Source organism: Crocodylus porosus, unplaced genomic scaffold, assembly GCF_001723895.1.
Source record: "Crocodylus porosus isolate Cpor-Errol unplaced genomic scaffold, CroPor_comp1, whole genome shotgun sequence".
NCBI classification, from domain to species: Eukaryota; Metazoa; Chordata; order Crocodylia; family Crocodylidae; genus Crocodylus; species Crocodylus porosus.
This window is the reverse complement of record NW_017728886.1, coordinates 98,859,200-98,879,394: the sequence shown is the minus strand read 5'-3', so window position 1 is coordinate 98,879,394 and position 20,195 is coordinate 98,859,200. Positions and strand designations below refer to the sequence as shown.

At 43.7% G+C, this 20,195-nt stretch overlaps 1 protein-coding gene across 1 annotated transcript in view; it reads left to right on the top strand.

Annotated features, from left to right (window-relative positions):
• The window catches only part of ICE1 (interactor of little elongation complex ELL subunit 1), a 54,042-nt gene that overhangs the window by 27,732 nt on the left and 6,115 nt on the right, over positions 1-20,195 (top strand). The window contains exons 14-17 of the mRNA XM_019536025.1: positions 198-366; positions 10,470-10,630; positions 11,844-12,034; positions 14,817-14,923. Coding sequence (XP_019391570.1) covers positions 198-366; positions 10,470-10,630; positions 11,844-12,034; positions 14,817-14,923 — 628 coding nt within the window. The remainder of the gene's footprint in view (positions 1-197; positions 367-10,469; positions 10,631-11,843; positions 12,035-14,816; positions 14,924-20,195) is intronic.

The window sequence follows — 20,195 nt, the reverse complement described above, 5'->3', positions numbered from 1 at the left end:
GCCTGTTGTGAGGACCTCAGGTATTTGTGTTTGTATGTCTTTAAAATCATTGCTTATCTCACCATGTACCTTCTTAATATGGTTACAAGGAGCATGCTATTTCGTGTACAGAGTTTACGTTCATGTTTATTTGTCACCTACTCTCCAATATAGCTTGGTTATTTTTACTAACAGGTAATTGCTTTTGCTTGTTACAGCATTTAGCAGACCTGCTGCTGCATACTGTTCTCAATAAGCTTAAGACTGAGAAGACATCCTTGGAACACAGTGTCATACATGCTCTCTGCCGAGTATACATAGGAATCTGTCGGCAGTTTGGAGATTTGGAAAGAGCCCGTCTTTTCTGTTACAGCTTGCTTAAGGAAGGTATGGTTTGGTTTAGCAATCTTGTTTTTCAAGGGTGGTACGTGCCTTTTTGGTTTTAGATTTTATGCTTCCCTCATGCTGTATATGTATTTGCACTTTTCTTCAAGAGTGTAGTTATCCTTACTCCTTCTGTCTGTAAAGGGACATTTCTGTTCTTGGGTCTTGTGGTGCAAATGGACAGGTTTTTATTAAACTGTAGTCTCTTGCCTATTCTTCTGCTTCACCCCAGTTGATCCCTGGCTCATTTGCACCCTTAATATTGCAGTGATGTTCATGGTAGTCTTTGGCCTCTCTTTCTCTCCTTGTTTCCAGTTTGAATGTTTGTCTTGTGATTTTGTGTGCTTCCATTCTTTCTATATTTTTGAGCTATATTTCACCACCTTTTCTTTATTAAGCTGTTAGCATCTAGCATGTTTTTTATTGCATTTCTGGAGTTGTAATTCTGTCTGCCCAGGTAACTTTTAATAGTTTTTTTGTGGTGGCTACGAGTGAAAAGTATCTATTTTTGCCACAAGGGTTGTTAACAATAGCCATGGTTCTGCTCTGTGTACCAGCATCTCTGTTATGCTGGTGAATAGCTTCATCCTTTTATGGACTGAGCAGCTTTTGTTGCTCCAGACACAACTTAACCCATTCACATATCCAGTTGCCTTCCCTATTCCTTTTGTTGTCATTTCTGTGTTGTTGTCTGCTGTTACTGACCAACATGATAGCTAAGTTTTTTTTTTTAACATTTTTTTTCTTTTGTTCATCACCAGTTATATTGGGTCTGTTTTTCATTTGTGTTACCACGTTGCTGGTCTTTGCTGAAACACTGTACTGTCTTCTGGCAGCTCGTTTGCATTTGTATGTTTATATGTAGAAACTGAGAGGAAGGTGGTCTCGTCCATAGAAATTTAAGTATTCAGGTTCCAATGGAGCCAGTCCAAAAAGCAGAAATGATGATATTTATCCTTGACTGACTCCTGTCACTATCATAAACCATCCTGTTGTTGTTTAATCCACTTTTATATAGGTAAGGCTTAGTAATTCTCTAATTGTCTTCTGTAATATTGTGTAGCTAGCTATTAACTTCTATAAGCTGTCTCTGTCAAGACTCAGCAGGGGCTTTTTGAAGTCATCAAAGGTAATGATTGGCATTTGGTACCAGAGTACATTTTCTAGGATTTTTCACAACAAATATTTATTGACTAAACACTCTCCTTTTCTAAAACTCATTTATCTACTCCTAACAAATTGTCTCTAGTTTCATCTGCCATAACATCCTGCTATAAGCTCTTTCTAGTTCCCAGTTCTTTCTTCATAAGCAGAGAGCAGTTGCTCTGAGATAAGCAGCTCAGTAGTGGGACTGCCTTGAGGAGGCTTTTCCAGGACCTAGTGACTTTGGTGCTTGAATGTTTTCCTAGTGCCTGTGTTTGGCGGGGAGGGGGGTGCGTGTACATGCACAAGGGCCCGGATGGGTTTTAGTGGCATCTTTTACAGCCAGTAAAGATTATCTGGATAAGGAAGAAGGGGACAAGCTGATGAGTGAGATAATAAGAGATGGTCAGAGAGCTTTTCGTGGGTCTGAATTAATTCAAGTCAGCAAGGCCTGATGAACTTCTCCCAGAGGACTGAAGGAACTGGCAGAGATCTCAGAATGAATTTCACGAAGTTGTGCGAAATGGGCCAGGTACCAGAGAACTGGAAAAGGGCCATCATAGTGCCCATCTTTAAAACAAAGCAAACAGAAGAACCCAGGAGACTACAGACTGGTTAGCCTCACCTCAATACCCAAGAAGTTACTGGAACATATCCTGATGCCATTTGTAAGCATCTGGAAGAGGAAAAGCTGACCATAGGCAGTCAGCATGGATTTACGAACAACAGATTGTGCCAAACAAACTTAATCTTCTTTGACAGAGTAACTACTTGGGTTGATGAAGGGAATGCTGTGGATATGATATATCTGGACTTCAGCAAGCCTGTTTTGACAAAGTCCCACCTGACCTTGTCATAAGTAAGTTGGAGAAATGTGGGTTTGACAAAACTACTATAAAGTGAATAGACAGTTGGCTCCACAGCTGAAAGCAAAGGATAATTAATGGATCCATCTTGCAATAGCAGGAGGTTTCCCCACAGGGGTCTGTCCTGAGCCAATGCTGTTCAGCATAGTCATTATTTGCATGTTGTCATAGTTTCTTGAGCAAATTTACAGATGACATGACACTGGGAAGGATTATGAACATGTTGAAGCATGGGAGTGCAATTCAAAAGGATCTTGACAGAATGGAAAGCTTGGCTGAAGCTAACAGGAAGAAGTTCAGTGCTGACAAAAGCAAGGTGCTACATTTCAGGGAAGAATATTCAAAAATACAAATACAAAATGGGTGACAACTGGCCATATGGTAGCACTATGGAAAAGGATCTGTGCATCTTGGTAGATTATAGGGTCAATATGAGTCTGTAGTGCTATGCAGCTATGCAAAAAGCAAATATGGTTTTGGGATGCATGGGTGCAAGATGCAGGACATCAAAGTGCTTCTCTACTCTGCACTCATCTAGAGTATTGCATTCAGCTGGGGCTTCATATTTTAAAAAAGGACATGGAGAAGTTAGGATCCAGAGGCAGGCAGCAAAAATGATAAAGGGAAGTCATACAAACAGAGGCTTGAAGGGGCATGTTCAGCTGGAGGGAAAGGTGCTTAAGAGGGGACCTGGTAGCAGTCTTAAAAAACTCGAAGGACTGCCGTAAGGAAGAGGGAAAACACCTTCATTTCTCTTTTGCTGCATAGAGTAGGACACAAAACAATGGCTTAAAAGTTGCAGCAAAGGAGGTTTGATTCAATATCTAGGTAAAAACTTCTTCACAGTTGTGCACTGAGACAGTGGAATAGACTGCCTAAGATAGTTGTGGACCCTCCATCACTAGAGAGGTTGGACAGGCATTTGTTGGGGTTAAGCCTGTGTTATACTATAGGAATTCCCCGTGTTTCTGGGTTTTGGTTGCCGCATGGGGCTGGAAGGGAATTCTGTGCCCACGCCTTCCATTTCCCCCCCTCTCCCACCTTGCTACTACATGGGATACAGGGTGCGGGAGGAGTTGTAAGCCTTTCTCAGAGGCACTGGATGTTGGCTGCAGCCAAGGTTGGGGATTTTGGCTGGGGTATTCCAGTGTTCGTGTTGGGACTTAAAGCTGGAGGTTCCTGGCTAAAAGGCCTTGTCTATCCACTTGGGTTCAGACTGATTGCCATACCTGGGTTCAGGAAGGAATTTTGCACCATGGTCAGATTAGTGCGGACTGTGGGGATTTTCTTCCTCTGTAGGGGGGGCATAGCCATATTCCTGGGATCTCTTGACCCCATATTAACAGCCTTTTACAGGAGCAAGACCTTGGCTCCCGTGGTCAGCCTGCTTTACTTGTGGCAGGTTAGGGTGTTATGTCTTTTGTTGTGTCAGGTTTGACTGTAGTTTTACTGTGAGGTTAGATTATGGATTTGTATAGGATGATTTGACTAAGGATGGTCCTGCCTCAGGCTGAAGGTTGGATTAGATGACCTCTGGAGCTCTCTTCCAGCCCTACCTCTATGATTCTGCTTTAATAATATTCTGTGCTACTTGTTACAGGCAATTGTTAGGCCTTGGTATTTTGACAGTTTAGTTCTTTTCCAGTAGCTTGTTCTGTTCTCTTTTCATGTACAGGTGTAGATATTGAGTTGGTTCTTTAGCTCCTGCCTCTAGTAGTTCTGCAAACTTGTGAATGTTGGGTGACCTGTTTTACTGTTCTTCAGCCTATAGAATTTCAGAGCAAAGTTGGGAGGTGTTATTGTTATATAATATGCACAAACAATTCTGAAATTGTGTAACAAATTTAAAAAGTCCCTCTTTTAAAGAGGATGATTGGTTTCTTGGTATGTCTACATGGTAAACTTAAATATCCTAGGAGTGGTGCCTTATGCATGTTTCCTTGCTTTGGACAGATTACCACGTCTGTGGTAACACTGTTGGTTGCAGTGTAGCCATGTGTGCATGGTTCCGGAGGCATGCTAAATGGACCAGTCACTCAGCAACTGTAATGAATCTGCCTGAAGTGCTACACGAACTTGATGCTGGCTAAGAAGAACCCTCTTGGAACAGCGCAAAGCACCCAATGGTGCTGCTGCTAGGACAGTAAATTTATTGTGTAGCTGTAGCACCTCATTTTATCAATCACTTCTGCTTAGGGGGAAGAAACAGTTCTGTTTGAGTTTTCAGTTGTGAACAAATAGTCACTTTCTCTATCTTAAATAAGATGCATGGGCAAAGAGTGGACAGTGAAAGCAGGAGTAAACCGCTTTTTCAGGATGAGGCAGCTGGTCAGTTATGAGTGGGCTTCAGCTAGCGAATCAGTCATGACAGCTGTTGGTCTGGGCTGTGGCTTAAATCTTCAGTTTGGGACATCTTCCTTCCTGCTTGGTCAGATCACTCCCATGCATTGTCCTGTGCATTGTTTTTTGGGTAGGCTGTGCAAAACTGGATGCACCATCTTAGCGTATCATGCTGCAGTGCAATTGGTCTTGGAAAATCTGAAAGACAAATAGGAAGACCCTGTGGGGGGGACAAAAGTACACCTAAGAGGAGGGAGAACAAAGTAGGGTTGCAAGTGTTATTGGCTCTGATCCTTGTTGGTGCAGCAGCAATGGTCAGGATGTCCCTAGTAGTGAGCTCAGATCTGATTGTGCCTAGCAAGTTTATAGGTTATTGTAAGAGATGTTAGCAGCGTGGCCAAAACAATATCTCTGGGATTACAGTTCTGTACCTTGTATGATGCTTTGTCTGTTAAGAACTAGTGGCAACTTATCAGAATCCAGGAGGGATTGAATTTTGTTAGTAGATGTTAAGAGTTATGAATCCAAAACACATTGGAGAGGGTGAGGGAAGGGAAGGGAGGGGGTTCCTGATGCTGAGAGAGAAAATAGACAGACACAAACCCGTACAGTGGTCCGCAATGGTGGAGGAAGTAGATTGACGAAAGTTTCTCAGTCCATATAGAGTCTCATCGTGGGGGTCCTCTTCAGCAATGGACCACCCTGTTACACCCGAAGATTCTTCTTGAAGTGAAGTCCATCAGGTGCAGAGTGGGGTTCAGGCAATCCTCTCTGAGTCTGGTCCAGTGGCTGTCAGTCTGGTGGGGTCAGTGTACTGGTAGTGGCCCATGATGTGCTCCACGTAGCTGTCACAGGACCAGCGGATTGTCAGACAGCATGGGACAGCACATCAGCTTGGCGTAGCTGTAGGAAATGCGGCAGGCACGCAGGATGCTCTTGTTACTGGGGTCCCAGGCTTCAAGCGTTCCCATGATGAGTTGTGTTACGTCATAGCTGCGGCCCCTTAGGATGTCGGCCAGTGGGGCATACTTCTCCTGCTTGTGAGCCCAGGTGTCGGTGAAGGCTTGGCAGTGGTTCTCAAAGGGGATGATCGCATCCACAATCACAATCTTCTTGGCCTCTTCATTTGTGATCGTGGTGTCAGGGCACGTCTGGTTCTCTCAGCCTGGGACGGTGCGGTTCATGGAGATCTCCCCTGCTGCAGCTGGGATGGCCCTCACCAGGCGGTCCTGGACAGCATTGTGGCGAAGCTGCCAGGCTCTGGCGTGCAGCCAGCAACTGCACAGCATGTGGAGGAGGGTCTCTGCCGCGTAGCTGCACTGTTGGCACCTCTTGTCCCAGTGGCCGAAGTGGGCGGCCCCTTTCAGAGGCAGGCAGTTGAGGCGGGCGCGGTGGGGGAAGTGCCAGTCTGCGAAGCACGTGAAGCTTTGCTGGGCATGAAGTGGTTGCTGGAGTCCCACTGTGAGGTGACGTTGAAGACCTTGCCCTGACCGGGTTTGTCCCTCCGGTCACTGGCGTACTGACTGCGGATAGTGTCCTTCAGGAACTGCTCTAGGAAGGTCCTCGTGCGGGACGTCACGGTGACGCTGTCGGCACGTGAGGCTGATTGCGGGAGACTCCCAGCTCCTGGCACTCCTCGGTACAAATCCAGGTGCAGCTGATGCGCTTCCCAAGGCGGCACATGGCATTGCGGGCTCAGCTCCGTAGGGAGGCAAAATTCCCGCCATCTCTGCCAAACTTGCTGTCCAGCGAGCCTTGGAGGAAGGTGGCCAAGTCACGTCCGGTTGATTGCCTTGCGATCCTCTTGTGGGTGGTTTCCCTGAGGACGCTGGCGGCAATGGTACTTACCATCGTGTTAGTACATCTTGGCATTGGCCATTTGGTTAAACTGTTAATATCCAGGTAAGTTCAGATTCAGCCTGAACCACCCAGTTGCATCTACTCAACTTTGGTTCGTTTACCGCTGCTTTGACACTGACATCTGATGGGTAGAAAGTAGTCAGAAAAAGAAGTGAGCCACCATGTAGATCATCATTTCCAGTGCCTAATAGGTCAAATCATAAGAGGTACTGCATTTGTGATTCTCCAATTCAGTCTTTTTAGGGCTGAAAGCTTGAGAGGTGTCTTCTAGTGTCCTGGTAGCCTCCAAGACAGGCTATGCGGTACCCACTAAACTGACAGGTCTTGCTACCTTGGTAGCAATCTCAGCATCAGGTACCTCAGAGCTTCTGAAATGATGTTTTTACTTCAGTCATAACTGATCGAGGTCAGCTATTGGCTGACGAATACACTTGGCAGCACAGATAGGGGAGAAGATAAGCAGCGTATCATACTGGGAAAACAGAGTAGGGATTTCTTGGAGAAGTTGGATGTTCTCAAATCAGCAGGGCTGTACAAGATGCATCTTATAATTCTCAGGAAATTGGCTGAATCATTTTAAAACCATTGGCTGTTGCCTTTGAGAACTCATCAAAATTAGGTGAGATCTCGGGTGATGACTGGAAAAACAGTAAATACAATGCCAATCTGTAAAGAAAAGGGAAGGGGGAGGATCCTGGGATTTACAGACTGGTCAGTCTGACCTCGATACCTAGAAAAGTCATGGAACATGTCAAGATATCAATTTCTAAGCACCTTGATTTTTTTTAGCGACACTGTCTCCCATGTCTATATTAGTAAACAAAGGAAATGCAGTCCAGACACAAGTACTGTGAGGTGAATATAATGGATTAATGTACTCAAACTGTAGTCATAAGTGGGTCATTGTCTTAATTGGAAGGAGAGAGATCCCTGGGGAAACCTGACTCTAATATTGTTAAACAGCTTCACTAATGATTTGGAGGATGGGATTGAGAGCACACTTAGCAAATTTGCAGATGACACCAGCCTAGGTAGAACTGCAGATGGTGAAGGGTAGGATTAGGATTCAGAAATTGTCTAAAATTAATTGAATGAATGTCAGTAAGGATAAGGGTAGGCAGTCCTCCGCTTAAGACACAACAACTGCGTGCACAAACACAGACTGGGGAATGACTGGCTAGTTTGCCATATTGTTGAAAAGAAGGGGCTTATAGTGCACCATACATTGAATATGAGCCAACAGTTGCAAAAAAAAAAAAAAAAAAAAAAGTTAATAGCATACTGGACTATGTCAACAGAAGCATCCTTGCAAGCCAAGGGAGATGATCTTTCTGCTGTGTTTGGAACTGGTGAGGCCTCACTTGGAGTGCTCACCAGTTTTGGGTGCCATACTTCATGAAAAACATGGACAAGAGTCTAATGTAGAGTAACAAAAAAGTTTAGAGGCCTAGGAAGCATGGCGTACAAAGACAGACTGTAAGAACTAAGATTATCTAATCTGGAGAAAACAAGACTATGGGAAGATTTGATAATTCTTCAAATACCTGACGAGTGGTTATATAGGGAATGGTGATAAGCTATTCTCTGTGGCTCCAGGGGATAGGACAAGAGGCAGTGGTCTCAAACTGTGGAACAGCAATTCAGGCTGCATATTAGAAGGAACTTTCTCACTATGAGAGTAGTTTAAGTACTGGAACATATTTCTTGAGAAGTTGTGGGATCTCCATCACTGGAAGATTTTTATGAGCAGGTTAAACAAATGTGTCCAGGACGGGTTAGGCAGAGACCGTTCTGCCTTGAGCCATGGGGTTTGAATAGATTACCTCCAGAGGTCCCTTCCAAACCTACTTTTCTATGATTCTGTGATTATGGTGGCATCCCAGGAACCAGCCTTCTCCAGAGAGGCTGCATATTAGGCCTGTGCGAAGCAGCTAGCTAGTATTCGCTTCGGATACAGTCGATTCGGAAGACAGTGATTTGATTCAGTAATTCGGTAGTCTGGGTCCAGCTCCATGCTGCAGTAAGCGGGGACTGCCCAAATCGATGAAGCTCTCCAAATCTTTTCCGAATCAATTCAGAGAGCTTTGAATCAATTCGGACCTCTTCATTGGTCTCCTGATTCGATATGGATTTGGAGATTTGGCCACCAAATCGGGCTGAATCTCCTCCGAATTGAATCAACACCTGAAGTTTCACACAGCCCTACTACATACTTGCAACAGAATGGTATCCTCCTTCAAAAAAGTGTTCCTTTGCCATTGAGCCTAGTAGAAAGTCATTACCTACCTGTCCACCACCCCCTCTGTGCAGCACAATTTCAGGAAGGGATTTTAAAGGGGTCCATGAAAGGGAGCAAGAAGAGACTTGTGGCTAATCCTTCCTTAGTATCCCCCATGCCTTTGTTTTAGTACTTCTACCTTATTTACTATAGTTTTGTTGTGCACCTCAGTGTGCATTTGTGCAGCCTTAGACTGGAAAACGTGTATCATCCGGTGTCTCTAGTACTAGTTTGTCCCTTCCACAGAGGCAAATTGTAAACTAGCTGAGACACTAGCTGGTGGCCTATAGAAAGAATAGGCAGATAATGAGGGAAGGCACCGTCTCCATGTACAACAAGCTGCATGCTGTTGTCTTTTCATCTTTCCCAGATGTGGCACAGGTATTTTTTCCCTGTGCTTGTCCCACAGATGAATTAAAGGGACTCCAGGGCCTCACTAAACATGGTGACGACCTTGGCTATGCCAGGAAGTGGTTCAAAAAACCTTATACCATTGCATCAAGAAACTTCTTGCTCACCCAAGAGCAACAGTGAATGCAGACCTTGGACTTCCAAGATGCATGGTCTTTCCTGATGTAGTTTGCCAGGTTTACCATAACTCAGTGTAAGGCTGTGTGCAATCTGTATATCTACAGATGTATTCATCCACATGTAACATGGCCATGGTCTTTCCAGAAGACCTGTCCATATTGAAGTGAAAAGACCCGTGGCGTTGATGACAGATGCTTCCACTTGAGAATCAGAGTCTTATCTAGATCATCTTTGACGTCAGGGTACTGCTCTGGGGTGGTTATCAAAATGTACTGTGAAAATAAGAGAATAACATTAAAAAACCCCACTGCCTGTAAGCATGGTAATTATTGCTTCCTAATTATTTTGGAAACAAATGTTAAGTTTAGCTAAGTTTTTAGTGGTGGTCTTTATAACGTGCTATGTTGAATTAAAGCAATCCTGTCAAGTTAAGGATGGATGGGTGGGTGGATGGATGGATAATACTTCATTTAGATGCCTAAATGGGAATTGAGGACTGGTTTTAAAATCCTTCAAGATACTAATTCCACTCTTACATGTCCGTCTTTCTTCTGCAGCCTTGGGCCATTATAGCTACAACGCCAGGACTCCTGAGGTCTTCTGACAGTTGTGGTGGCTTTAAAATTCTTTGTATGTTAAATAAGTTTTGCTTGGTGGGTAACCCACAGAAAAGGGAGGGCTCTGAATTAGCTAACATCATGATTAGAGGTACAATGTAATTTGACACCGAAGATTTGATAAGAATTATTTAACAGCAGGTAAAGATTTTTTGACCATCATAATTAATTTGTCTTTACAGCCCTGACTACCAGCTCCCACTATTTCTGTTTCAGCAGACGCATTTGCAAAAACTTGTAGGGAGACTGCATGGTGTTCTGAAAATGGGTCTAAAGAACTATTTTGACAGTGTGAAATGTTTTAAAGACAGTTGTATGTTTAATGTATACAGTGAAGAAATGGTTTAAGCAAGAACCACCTGTAAAGAAGTGTGCTGGCCTTGCAGTCAGAGTAGCTGACTTAAAAAAAAAAAAAAAGAAGCTATTGGAGACTTATCTCCCCTTTGATTGATCTCTTCTATTCTCTCTTAGACTTTCCAGAATCTGAGAAATTGATTTTGTTTATCGTAAGCATGTGGCAAGATATATTCTCCTTCCAAGGTGTGATTAACAAAGCTGTGCAGTTAGTTGCCAGGCAACGTGCAAAAGGAGAGGTGCTGAAATGCCTGAATGCCTATCTGAACTGGGAAAAGGTAACCTGTACTTTTGCTATCTGAGTGGGGTTTTAGGTCTGCACTAATTTGCATGCAAGCTTAGTGTCTCGTTAAACCACTAGCAGGCAGAAGGATGCAAAGAGAGGCACAACAGAAGTCTCCCAAGTAATCTGTTACAGTGTACAGCTGCTAATGCTGCTGCCTGTTTTGCTTTTTCCTGCTGCTCTCTTTCCTGTTTAAACCTTGATGGGTTTTTTTTAACATGCACTTTTGTTATCTTATTTAAACATTTTGTTTTTTAAAGTTGGTGGCGGGGTTTGGTATTGTTTTGTTTTTTAACCCTCTGTGGAAGCCTTACAAGTGAGGAAAGGATTTACCCTAAAATGATGCAAATGGAAATAAATTGCTAATCCCAGTTTATGATGGGGTCCCAGCAGTCCTAAAATACCTGTTACACCTTAAGTTTCAGGATTTCTTTAAGTCACTCCACAGTTAGGATTTCCACAGTTATGTTGCAAATAAATGCATCTAAATCATCCTCAGGCTTCTCAAGGGCATATGGTACATGTGTTTTAGAGCCCTTGCTTTGCTCTTGAGTAGAGAAGTAAGCTGGTCATTTTAGTCTGAAATTGGGGAGAAGGCAGGACAGCAGTTGCTGTAGCATCTGGTAAAGTAGGCTGTTGTCTACAAAAGTTTATACCTCTCTGAACTAGTTAGTTGCTAAGGTGCCTGCTTAGCAACTAACTAGTTGCTCTGCTTTCTTTTTGCCTTGTTCTTATGAAGGTAATGGGCTTTCCACTGTTGTTATGACATCGGACACTAGCCTATGAAACATTTATCAGTTTTAGGGGGTGAGCTGATATAATGGGGGTACTCCTTGGTGAGCAGTAGCTGGCTTTGTACTTGCATGAGACTTATCTTGCAATGCTTTTCAATTCAGTTCTGCATCTTGGCGTTTGGGGAGCCGTAAGTGGGAACTGAAAGGTAACTTTCAATGAACGGTTTCTGTTAAGTAACCTCTGTTCATATGGAAGTGCGTGTAATCCATTTGGACCCTAACCAGTCTATGAAAGGAAAGTATTGAAGATATAAAACGGAGTTATGAATAAAAACATAAATTATGGTATGTGTTACTGATTCAGTACCAATAGGAAAAGCTGGTGGTGATTTGTTTGTTGGCAGTGTTAAGAAAGCTTATATAAAGTTTTCGATAGATAATGTTTCATTTAAAGATCAATCTTTAATTTTCCAGGAGTCACCTTTGGATGCAGGCATTATGGTTTCAAGCTTACTTTTGGCAATACAGCTGTGTCCAAAACTTGAATTCCAATCGAGTGATCAGTATGGAGAAGACCTACCTGAAAGCACTTGGGAGTACATATTTGCCATTGAGCTACTATGTTCTCATCTGAAATGGGATTGGACCCACAACAATATCATTAGGTATTGTGTGACTCACCTCCCTGCTTCAAAGTGTTAGAGTTATCCAAATCGTTTGCATTTTGAATGGATGTAGAAGCACCTGTTGGCCTCTTGGCCCAGATCAATTTGCAAAGGAAGTGAAATGTTTGACCTGCCTCTTCTGAAAATAGTTGTCTCTTTCCAAATGATGTAAGAGTGACAGAAAATTGCACCTCAAAACTGATGTATTGATTCTAATCAAAACTCTAGCATGGAACAAAAACATTATTGTATTTTGTCTAGTCTATTCCTGGTTTCTGCTTCAGGAGGCAAGAAGCCTTTTTAACCATACTGTTCTGCCAGGGATTGCCTTAGTATCCATAGTAATTTTAGAAACATTTTGTGGAAATGTGCAGTGTGTGTATGATATACAGAAATGTGGTAGTGGTAGGCTTATGGACTGATTAAACGGAGCATTTGTGTTTAAAGTTTTTTCATTTGAAAAAAATACTAGTTATTTGTAAGAGCCTCAATTTGCATGTAAGGCCAAATTAAACTAGTAATATTCCTTAAGGGAAGAACTTTGTATGGCATGGCGTGATGTAAACACCCTGCAAATTACAAAAGCTAACCTGTTTTTGTTTTTTGTGTATGATACATGTCACAAAAGCTATTTCAGGGCAGTGCTTTTTTTAGAATTGGTAAAAGCATAGCTGCAGTCAAATTTGCATATATACGATCTTAATTAAGAATTAGGCTACCAGTGAGAGTCATATAAATTGTGAATAACCTAATGGTTTATGTATAGGCAGAACTGTTAAGGTCTAGTATTTGATATCCTGGAAAGTTAGAAGTACTGTATTTACTTGAACATGATGACCTATTATAAGACCTAATGACTGATTATAAGGCAACCCCCCCAATAATTAGATTCTATATATGGGAAATGTATGTATTTGTTATAATTTTCCAGGTATAGAATGTAATTATTGGAGGTTTGCCTTGAATGTGTCTTCTTCCCACTGCTACAGCAGGGAAAATAAATCTGGGGGGTAGAGGTGGGGGTTACATAGCCCTCTTACCCTCTGCCCACCCTTCCCAAACTTTCTTCCCCTGCCTCGTTACTGTCAGACCCTGTTCTCCCTGAGCACAGAAGCAAAAGAAAAATTTGGACTGAAGCAAAAGAAAAATTTGAAAACACTGACTGAAATAAACATACATGTAATAACTTTCATATAGAGAAATTATTACATATCCATAGGTTTAGTTCTTGTAGAATTGATGTCATTTACCTCTTTTGAAACTGCTGCAAGTTTTAGTACAGGTACTCCATAAGCACACTGTTAAACAGCGCTTTACCTACCTATACAGTGTATAAACTCATGATGTTAGTCCAAAGCCAAAAGACTCATGATTTACCATATAGATGGACCCCAGCAGAGATGAGTGTTTCAAGCCATGGTAACCCCCAGCGCGGGGGGTGTGTGTGTGTGTGTGTGTGTGTGTGTGTGTGTGTGTGTGTGTGTGTGTGTGTGTGTGTGTGTGTGTGTGTGCGCGCGCGCATACTCCAGATATTCCCTCCCACAAAGGATCCATGTGCAACTTAGCCCCTCACTCATGACTGGAACTGTATGTTCTTGTCAGAGTCCTGGGATCTTCCAAAAACGTATAGACAGCCGAGGCACAGGGCAACCTTGGATGGAAGGCAGGGCCACACTAATCACATGCAGCAGACTGAGAGAGGGGGTGACAAATGGTTTCTGGGTGAAGTGTTTGGGGCCCAGTTTGATGTTTGCCAGACTTTTAAGGCTGTTGAAGAAACTGAACTTATTGGAAATAGGAAAGAAAGGCAGAACTCAGCTGTGGGACTGAAGAGGAAGTCGAAATGTATTCAGTGCAGTGACTTGAAAAAGTTGGCACTGAGGGGGACTGCACTCAGAGGGCACTACCATATGTTTTATTCAGATGGGCTGTCCTAACTTATCCTTGTGGTAGGTTCTCATCCGTATATGTGCCCCATATGGGTCATGTGTTTTACAGGCATGCTTAGTGTTAGCTGTATTTAACCCAAGGTTTCCTAACTGGTTTGCTGTGGCACACTAGTGTGCTGTCAGGTATGTCCAAGTGTGCCATGGCATTTTGGGCTGTAGCCGCGCCCCCTGCCTGCTGCTGCTGCTGCTGCTGCTGCTGCAGACAGACAGACGGGGGAGGTTGGCTTCAGCCCAAAATGCCATTGGGTTGGCCGCGCACCACGCACTCCCACCTCTCCCCTCAGTATCTGGCTGGCCTTAGGCCAGCCTCCCCCCCCCCTTAGTTTTCACTTGTTTTTTGACTACATAAAAACTATAGAACAATTTTCTATTGGAAAAAGCCTCAGGCAACAACCAGTCAGAATGTTTTTGAGACTGTATTCCTATTTGAAATCTTTGGGTTTACCTTGAGAAAAACGGTTTGCACACCTAGAAGTGCTAATATTGCGTGGCACTCTGTGGCACCCTTGAAAGGATCTCATGGCACCCAACCCTGCCATGGAACCCTAGCTGAGAATATATTAGGGGAATTTATTTCTTACAACAGATCTGTTTTTATTCCTTTAAAAAAGCAGGGGAAAAAAGCTGGTTTATAACTGTTCAGAGGGCAGGATGTATGGCATGTAAAATTTAATTGCAAGAAGATAGATCTTTCATCAGACAAAATGGTAAAGGTTGCATGGTAAGCTGAAGAACTATACAATGTATTCATTTCTTACATGACTAGCTCTGTATCAGTACATTGGTCTTTCAAGTCTTATGTTTTTAACTTCCGCCTTGGGTTTTTTTCACAGTAAGGAGCTTTGGCCTCTCATGCATAAGTGGATACAGCACAGAAAAGGACACGAGGCTGTTCAGTCTATTCCAGATATTATTGTAGCATCAGCACTCAGGCTAATTGGTGAGTAACCTAAGTTTTGGTTGAATCCTTACTTTGTATAGGTATGCCCTCTGAAGATGTCAGGGTGACTGCTGGAAGTATTTGTATGCTTTTTGGATCTTGAATTCATTTACTTTTAATGTGATTTCATAAAAAAATCAACCGTTTTTAATTTCCTATACAGACATCTTATCTCATCTTCTCTACATGGGAAATTCGACCTAATTTTGGTATGTATTTGAGTCTTCAGAGGAAAAATTGTTATATTATGGTGTCTGAAAGATTTCTGATGGCTCAGTGACTTTGGGATCTATTAGTAGGAAATGAAGAATCCTTTTAATGTATGCCACATCCTTGTGCAGAAGGTTCTGGTGCTGCTGTATTCTGGGGTTCCACCTCTTTACAGATGTTCTGGTAGACTCCTGCCTTGTAGATGTGATTGCATAGACCACCTCTTTCATTCATCACAAGAGGAGAAGGAGGAGGCTGTGTACTGTTGTGTAATTGTTCCCAATTTGAGAGAGGAGGAGCATTTGCATTTTGCCTGACTTGCTTTTGTATGCAAATTGGTGACTGTGAACGTGAGACGGGATGTTCTTTCTTAACCTAGTCATTTGGGTAGAAGGTAGGCTGGGTGGATCACACTATGGACTTATGAGGTTGCTGGGGTTTATGGCAGTCTGTGGCAGGAAGCAGGGTCTATGTAGGGCCTGGGAAACATGTGGGTACAGGGGGCTATGGATGAAGATGGTGGGTGTGAGCTGTTGGTGTGAGCTGCTTACGGTGGGGCTTGCACAATTGTTGAGGAAGTGTGGGTGTGGCTGGACTGGCTACTGTGTTGAAGAATGGGAAATAGATATTAGATGTTGGGGGCAGGGGTTGAGTCTTAGGCTACAGATTGGATGGGAACCATGGCACCCAGGTAAGCAGACTGGCCTGACCCCCAGTGGGTGCTCTGAGCACTGTGCTTGACTGTTTCTTGCTGGCTGTGGTCAGGGCAGGATTGCTTGGCCTGGGATTATGGAGCAGGAAGGCCAGGTAAATGGGGCAAGTCCAGGTTGGGGGACTTTTACCAGTTCTGTCCCAGGGCCCTTTCCCAGCACAGGGACTGTCTGGAGTGTCTCCCAGTGCCTGAACACTGCAATTTTCCACACACCTTATGCCCCTTGTGAGCAGGCTCTTCCTTCAGCACACAGCCCTCTCCTCTCCAGTGCTCACACCACACAGCTGCTGACCTTCTCACCATGCCCCACACAGGTCTCCTCTCCACAGAACATCATGTGCCATTTCTGGGCTGCAAGAGGATTGCTCAACAGTCTGTCACTGCCTGTGGATGTAGATGATTTCAAGAGCCCTGTCTCTGATCCTGAAATGCAAAGTGTACCATACCAAATTACTCAAAAATACCTAAGATATAAAGGTGTTTTTAGGAGTGAATCTGCAGAGAAAATGATTGTCTGCTTCCCAAAAGAGGAAAGCAAAATGCACCTAACAAGGAGAAAACATAAATGTTACAGGTTATGGCAGTTTTCCTGAACCGGTAAGAAAGCATGTAGAAAACGAGACATTCCAGACTCTACAATATCTGGTGCTATCCCTCTTCAGTGTTGTGTTGTATTTTTATTGTTGTTTTCATGTCACAAGCTTATCTCACCAAAGAACCAAGTGTACTTGTAAATGCCACTCTAAACATTAGTGAAGCAGAGGCAGCTCCTGAAGTTGAAACCACGTCCACTGGTGAAGGACCCGCACCTGCCAAATAGCAGGATGTACAGTTTTGAAAGAGAGGAGGATTCCCACCCATGCAGAATGTGTGACACTGTTACACAAATGTTGACCATTTGACAGATGTCAAAATGCAACAGTTTTAACCCACAGGTTATGTCACCTGCAAGCTTTCTGTTCCCAAACAAACAAAATCAGACCAGTGTGAGCACTGTAGAAGTTACGATTTGAGGCCTCTTCAAGAATACAATTTTGCATGGGACTTAAAGCATATGGATGGAGTCGTCTGTGAACCATGATTTGTTTTTGGAAAACTGTAAAGAAGCAGTGTTGGCATCATCACTAATGACAGACTGGTCCATGTGAATAGGATTCCTCAGAGGCACAGAAAGTTGAAAACAAACAAGATTTGTAGTTCCTACGGCTGATGCATTATTTGTGTATGTGATGAAAGACAAATAATAGCCCACCTGTTTCTGAAGCAGGATTAGAAAAAAATTGAATGAATAGTACATGCTTAGTGGGATGTTGTCAGAATTTGGTGTTGTGCGGAAGCATTATAGATGGAGAGGCTTCAGACCACAGGCAATTTCAGTATACTTTCAACAGCTGACTTAAGCCTGATTTTCTAAGATCTGGGTTGGTGACCACAGAATCCAAATTGAAAATGAGCCGATGTATCTGAGAGGGCTACAGATTCAATGCAAACATCTGGCACAGGTGAAAGTGGCAAGATTCTTCAGCTCAGAGGCCAGTTTGGCTCAATGAGACTTCTGTGAAAGAGCAGATAGCAGTGCTGATGTGGTATGTTCATCCAAATGGAACTGCGAGATTTTTATCTAGTGCGTGGGAGTCTGGGAGACAAATAGGCAAGCACTTGCAGAGCTGTTTTTGCAGAGTTGCTGTGTGGGCTATCAAAAAAAAAATGCATGATGTGTTACGGTTCTGAGACACAGCAATACTGATGAGAGGTTCAGAGAAGCCCTAGACAGAATCCTTGCACTTCTTCCTGAAGCAATCGATACTGTCTGCAAACCTGTGATCTGAACATGGTAATTGTTCATCCTTGTTCAAGATGACAGATAGCAAGCATTGAATACTTGCAGGAAGTAATAGCAGCAAAGCACAACAATGTGGTTTTCACAGAACTTAAGGAATTCATGAAGCTGCAGTGTGACTGGGAAAACAGATGATGAAAATACAGCATTGTCTTCACCAGGGAATACTGCTGGATCAGCTGGGCAGATTCACTTCACTTCTTCAAAGCTAAATTACATTGTGACCAGCCCTTTGTGAAAATTTTCAAGTTTGGCGATTCATTGCAGAAAGATTTGTTTTCTGTTACTAAGCCTGACTTCATTGGAGTTTGATGCATCACAGAACCTGTTCAGTTGTACTTGCACCATGGCATAGAGGGACTGAGAAGCATCAGAGGGAACCAGCGTATGATTTTCTGTCCCATATGATTAGGTGAAACGTCTGGCAAACTGTATTAGCCGCATATCTGTGCTGAATTATGTGGAGGGACAACTCACAGGAACACTGAAGAAAATGGCAAATCCTGTGGTTTCTGAGCTGAACGTCACCTACATTTTCTCACTCCAGTATTTGTTTTCACACAAACTTCATGTTATAGACAGAAATGGGAGAACGACTGCTGCTCTCTGTCTTGAAAATCTTTCAGGCAGAATTGGACGATAGGGCTATGTAAAGCTTTGGTCACTGATTCAGTTTGGCAGAGATTTGGCCGGATTTGGTGGCCAAATCTGAATCGAATCTGGAGACCCTTTAATCTCTCTGAACTAAATCAAAACCCTCTGAATCTATTCGGAAAGATTCAGCGATTTGGATACAGACACAACTTTAAATGTTTTTTTTACATACCTCAAGGTACCGGTTGGCTTGTGAATGCTGAGATGGTAGGGCGGATGGAGCGTCCCACTGGAGCACGGGGTGGTCCCCAGTGCACTTGGCAGAGGACCCAAAAGTAGACCAGAAGCACTTCCAGTCCACTTCTGAATTCGTCACGGAGCATGCCAAGGACCCTCCCCATGGCTCGGCGACTGGTGCCTCCTGGGTTTGGGGGGATATCTGGGGTCCCCCCATGGCCAATTACCGAGCTGGGGGGGTTCCCCACGTAATCGGTGGTGGATTTGGAAGTGGACCAGAACTACTTCTGGTTCACTTCTGGGTCTGCTGCCAAGCACGTGGGGAGGCCCCTCTGTGCTCCTGTGGGATGCTCCGTGCGCTCCACCATTGCAGCGTTCATGAGCTGCACCTTGTACCTTGAGGTATGTAGAAAAAACATTTAAAGCTGTGCCTATGGCTGAATCGGTGATTCTCTGAATCAGCATAGAGTTTTCGGATTCGGCCAGTCTGAATCGGAACAGTGATCCAATCAACTAATCAAATTCCTGTCCCCTGAATCGGGCCAAATCTGAATCAAATACAGCCCACTTTGCACACCCCTACTGGATAAATGAAAACAAATTAAAAGTTGCCTCCAGACCAAAATAAGTCCCTTGAAACACTTTAATTGAATGCATCTCTAATAAATTGTAACCTTGTACCCACCAAAACCATGTTCTGGCCACAATTTCAGCAAGCCTTGCTGTGATAGAGATCTTTCAGTGCAGGGTTTTCAAACTTTTAAGTGACTGGGGGGCCATACCAGCAGGGTCGCATGGCTGTGCTGCACCCCCGGCTGCTCCATGTGCCTTCCCACTGTGGAACCCTGCATGCTGAATCATGCTCCCCCTCCACTATACTGTGCACCCCCGCTGCACTATATACTGAGGTACCCCAACTCATCCTTAGCTTCGTTACAGTGAGTTCTCTGACTGCACTGGGCTGTTTAGGCATCCTGGGCTGCAGGCTAAACAGCATTGAAAGCTGCATTGCGCTGCTCTCTATGGCAGGGCAGGATGAAGAAGCTCAAGGGACAGGAGTCTGGAGTTCCAGGCTACTGCTGCAGCCAAAGCAATGAGGGCAGCAGTGCTTGGGTGGGAGATGGGAGAGGGTCCACAGTTTATCCCTGTGTGGCCTGCCAGTTAGACAATCGTGTTTCAGTGCTTTCTGAAGAATAAAGAATTGGATATAGAATTCTATGAGTGAAAACTGACATAAAAGTTTAGTGCTTCTGCAGTTGTATCACACTATCCTAGTCAATGATGACTAGGATTAGTCGATTCCTAAAGGATTTTAGACCATGTAATGTTAGTTCAGTTCATTTGTTTTGTCTGTATGGTACCTAGCAATGAACTTAGTTTTGCAGAGTAATTGAATCATTAGAATCATAGAAGTAGGGTCGGAAGGGACCTTGTAGATCTTCAAGTCCGACCCCCCACCTGGGTTGGGAAAAAAACAAAAAACTGGACTCAGATGAGTCCAGCCAGGCAGGCATCAAGCCTCTTCTTAAAGATCCCCAGGGTAGGAGCCAGCACCACTTCCCTTGGAAGTTGGTTCCAGCTCCTAGCCGCCCTAACTGTGAAGTAGTTCTTGCGGATGTCTAATCTAAACCTACTCTCCAATAATTTGTGTCCATTGTTCCCTGTCATGTCAGGGGGCG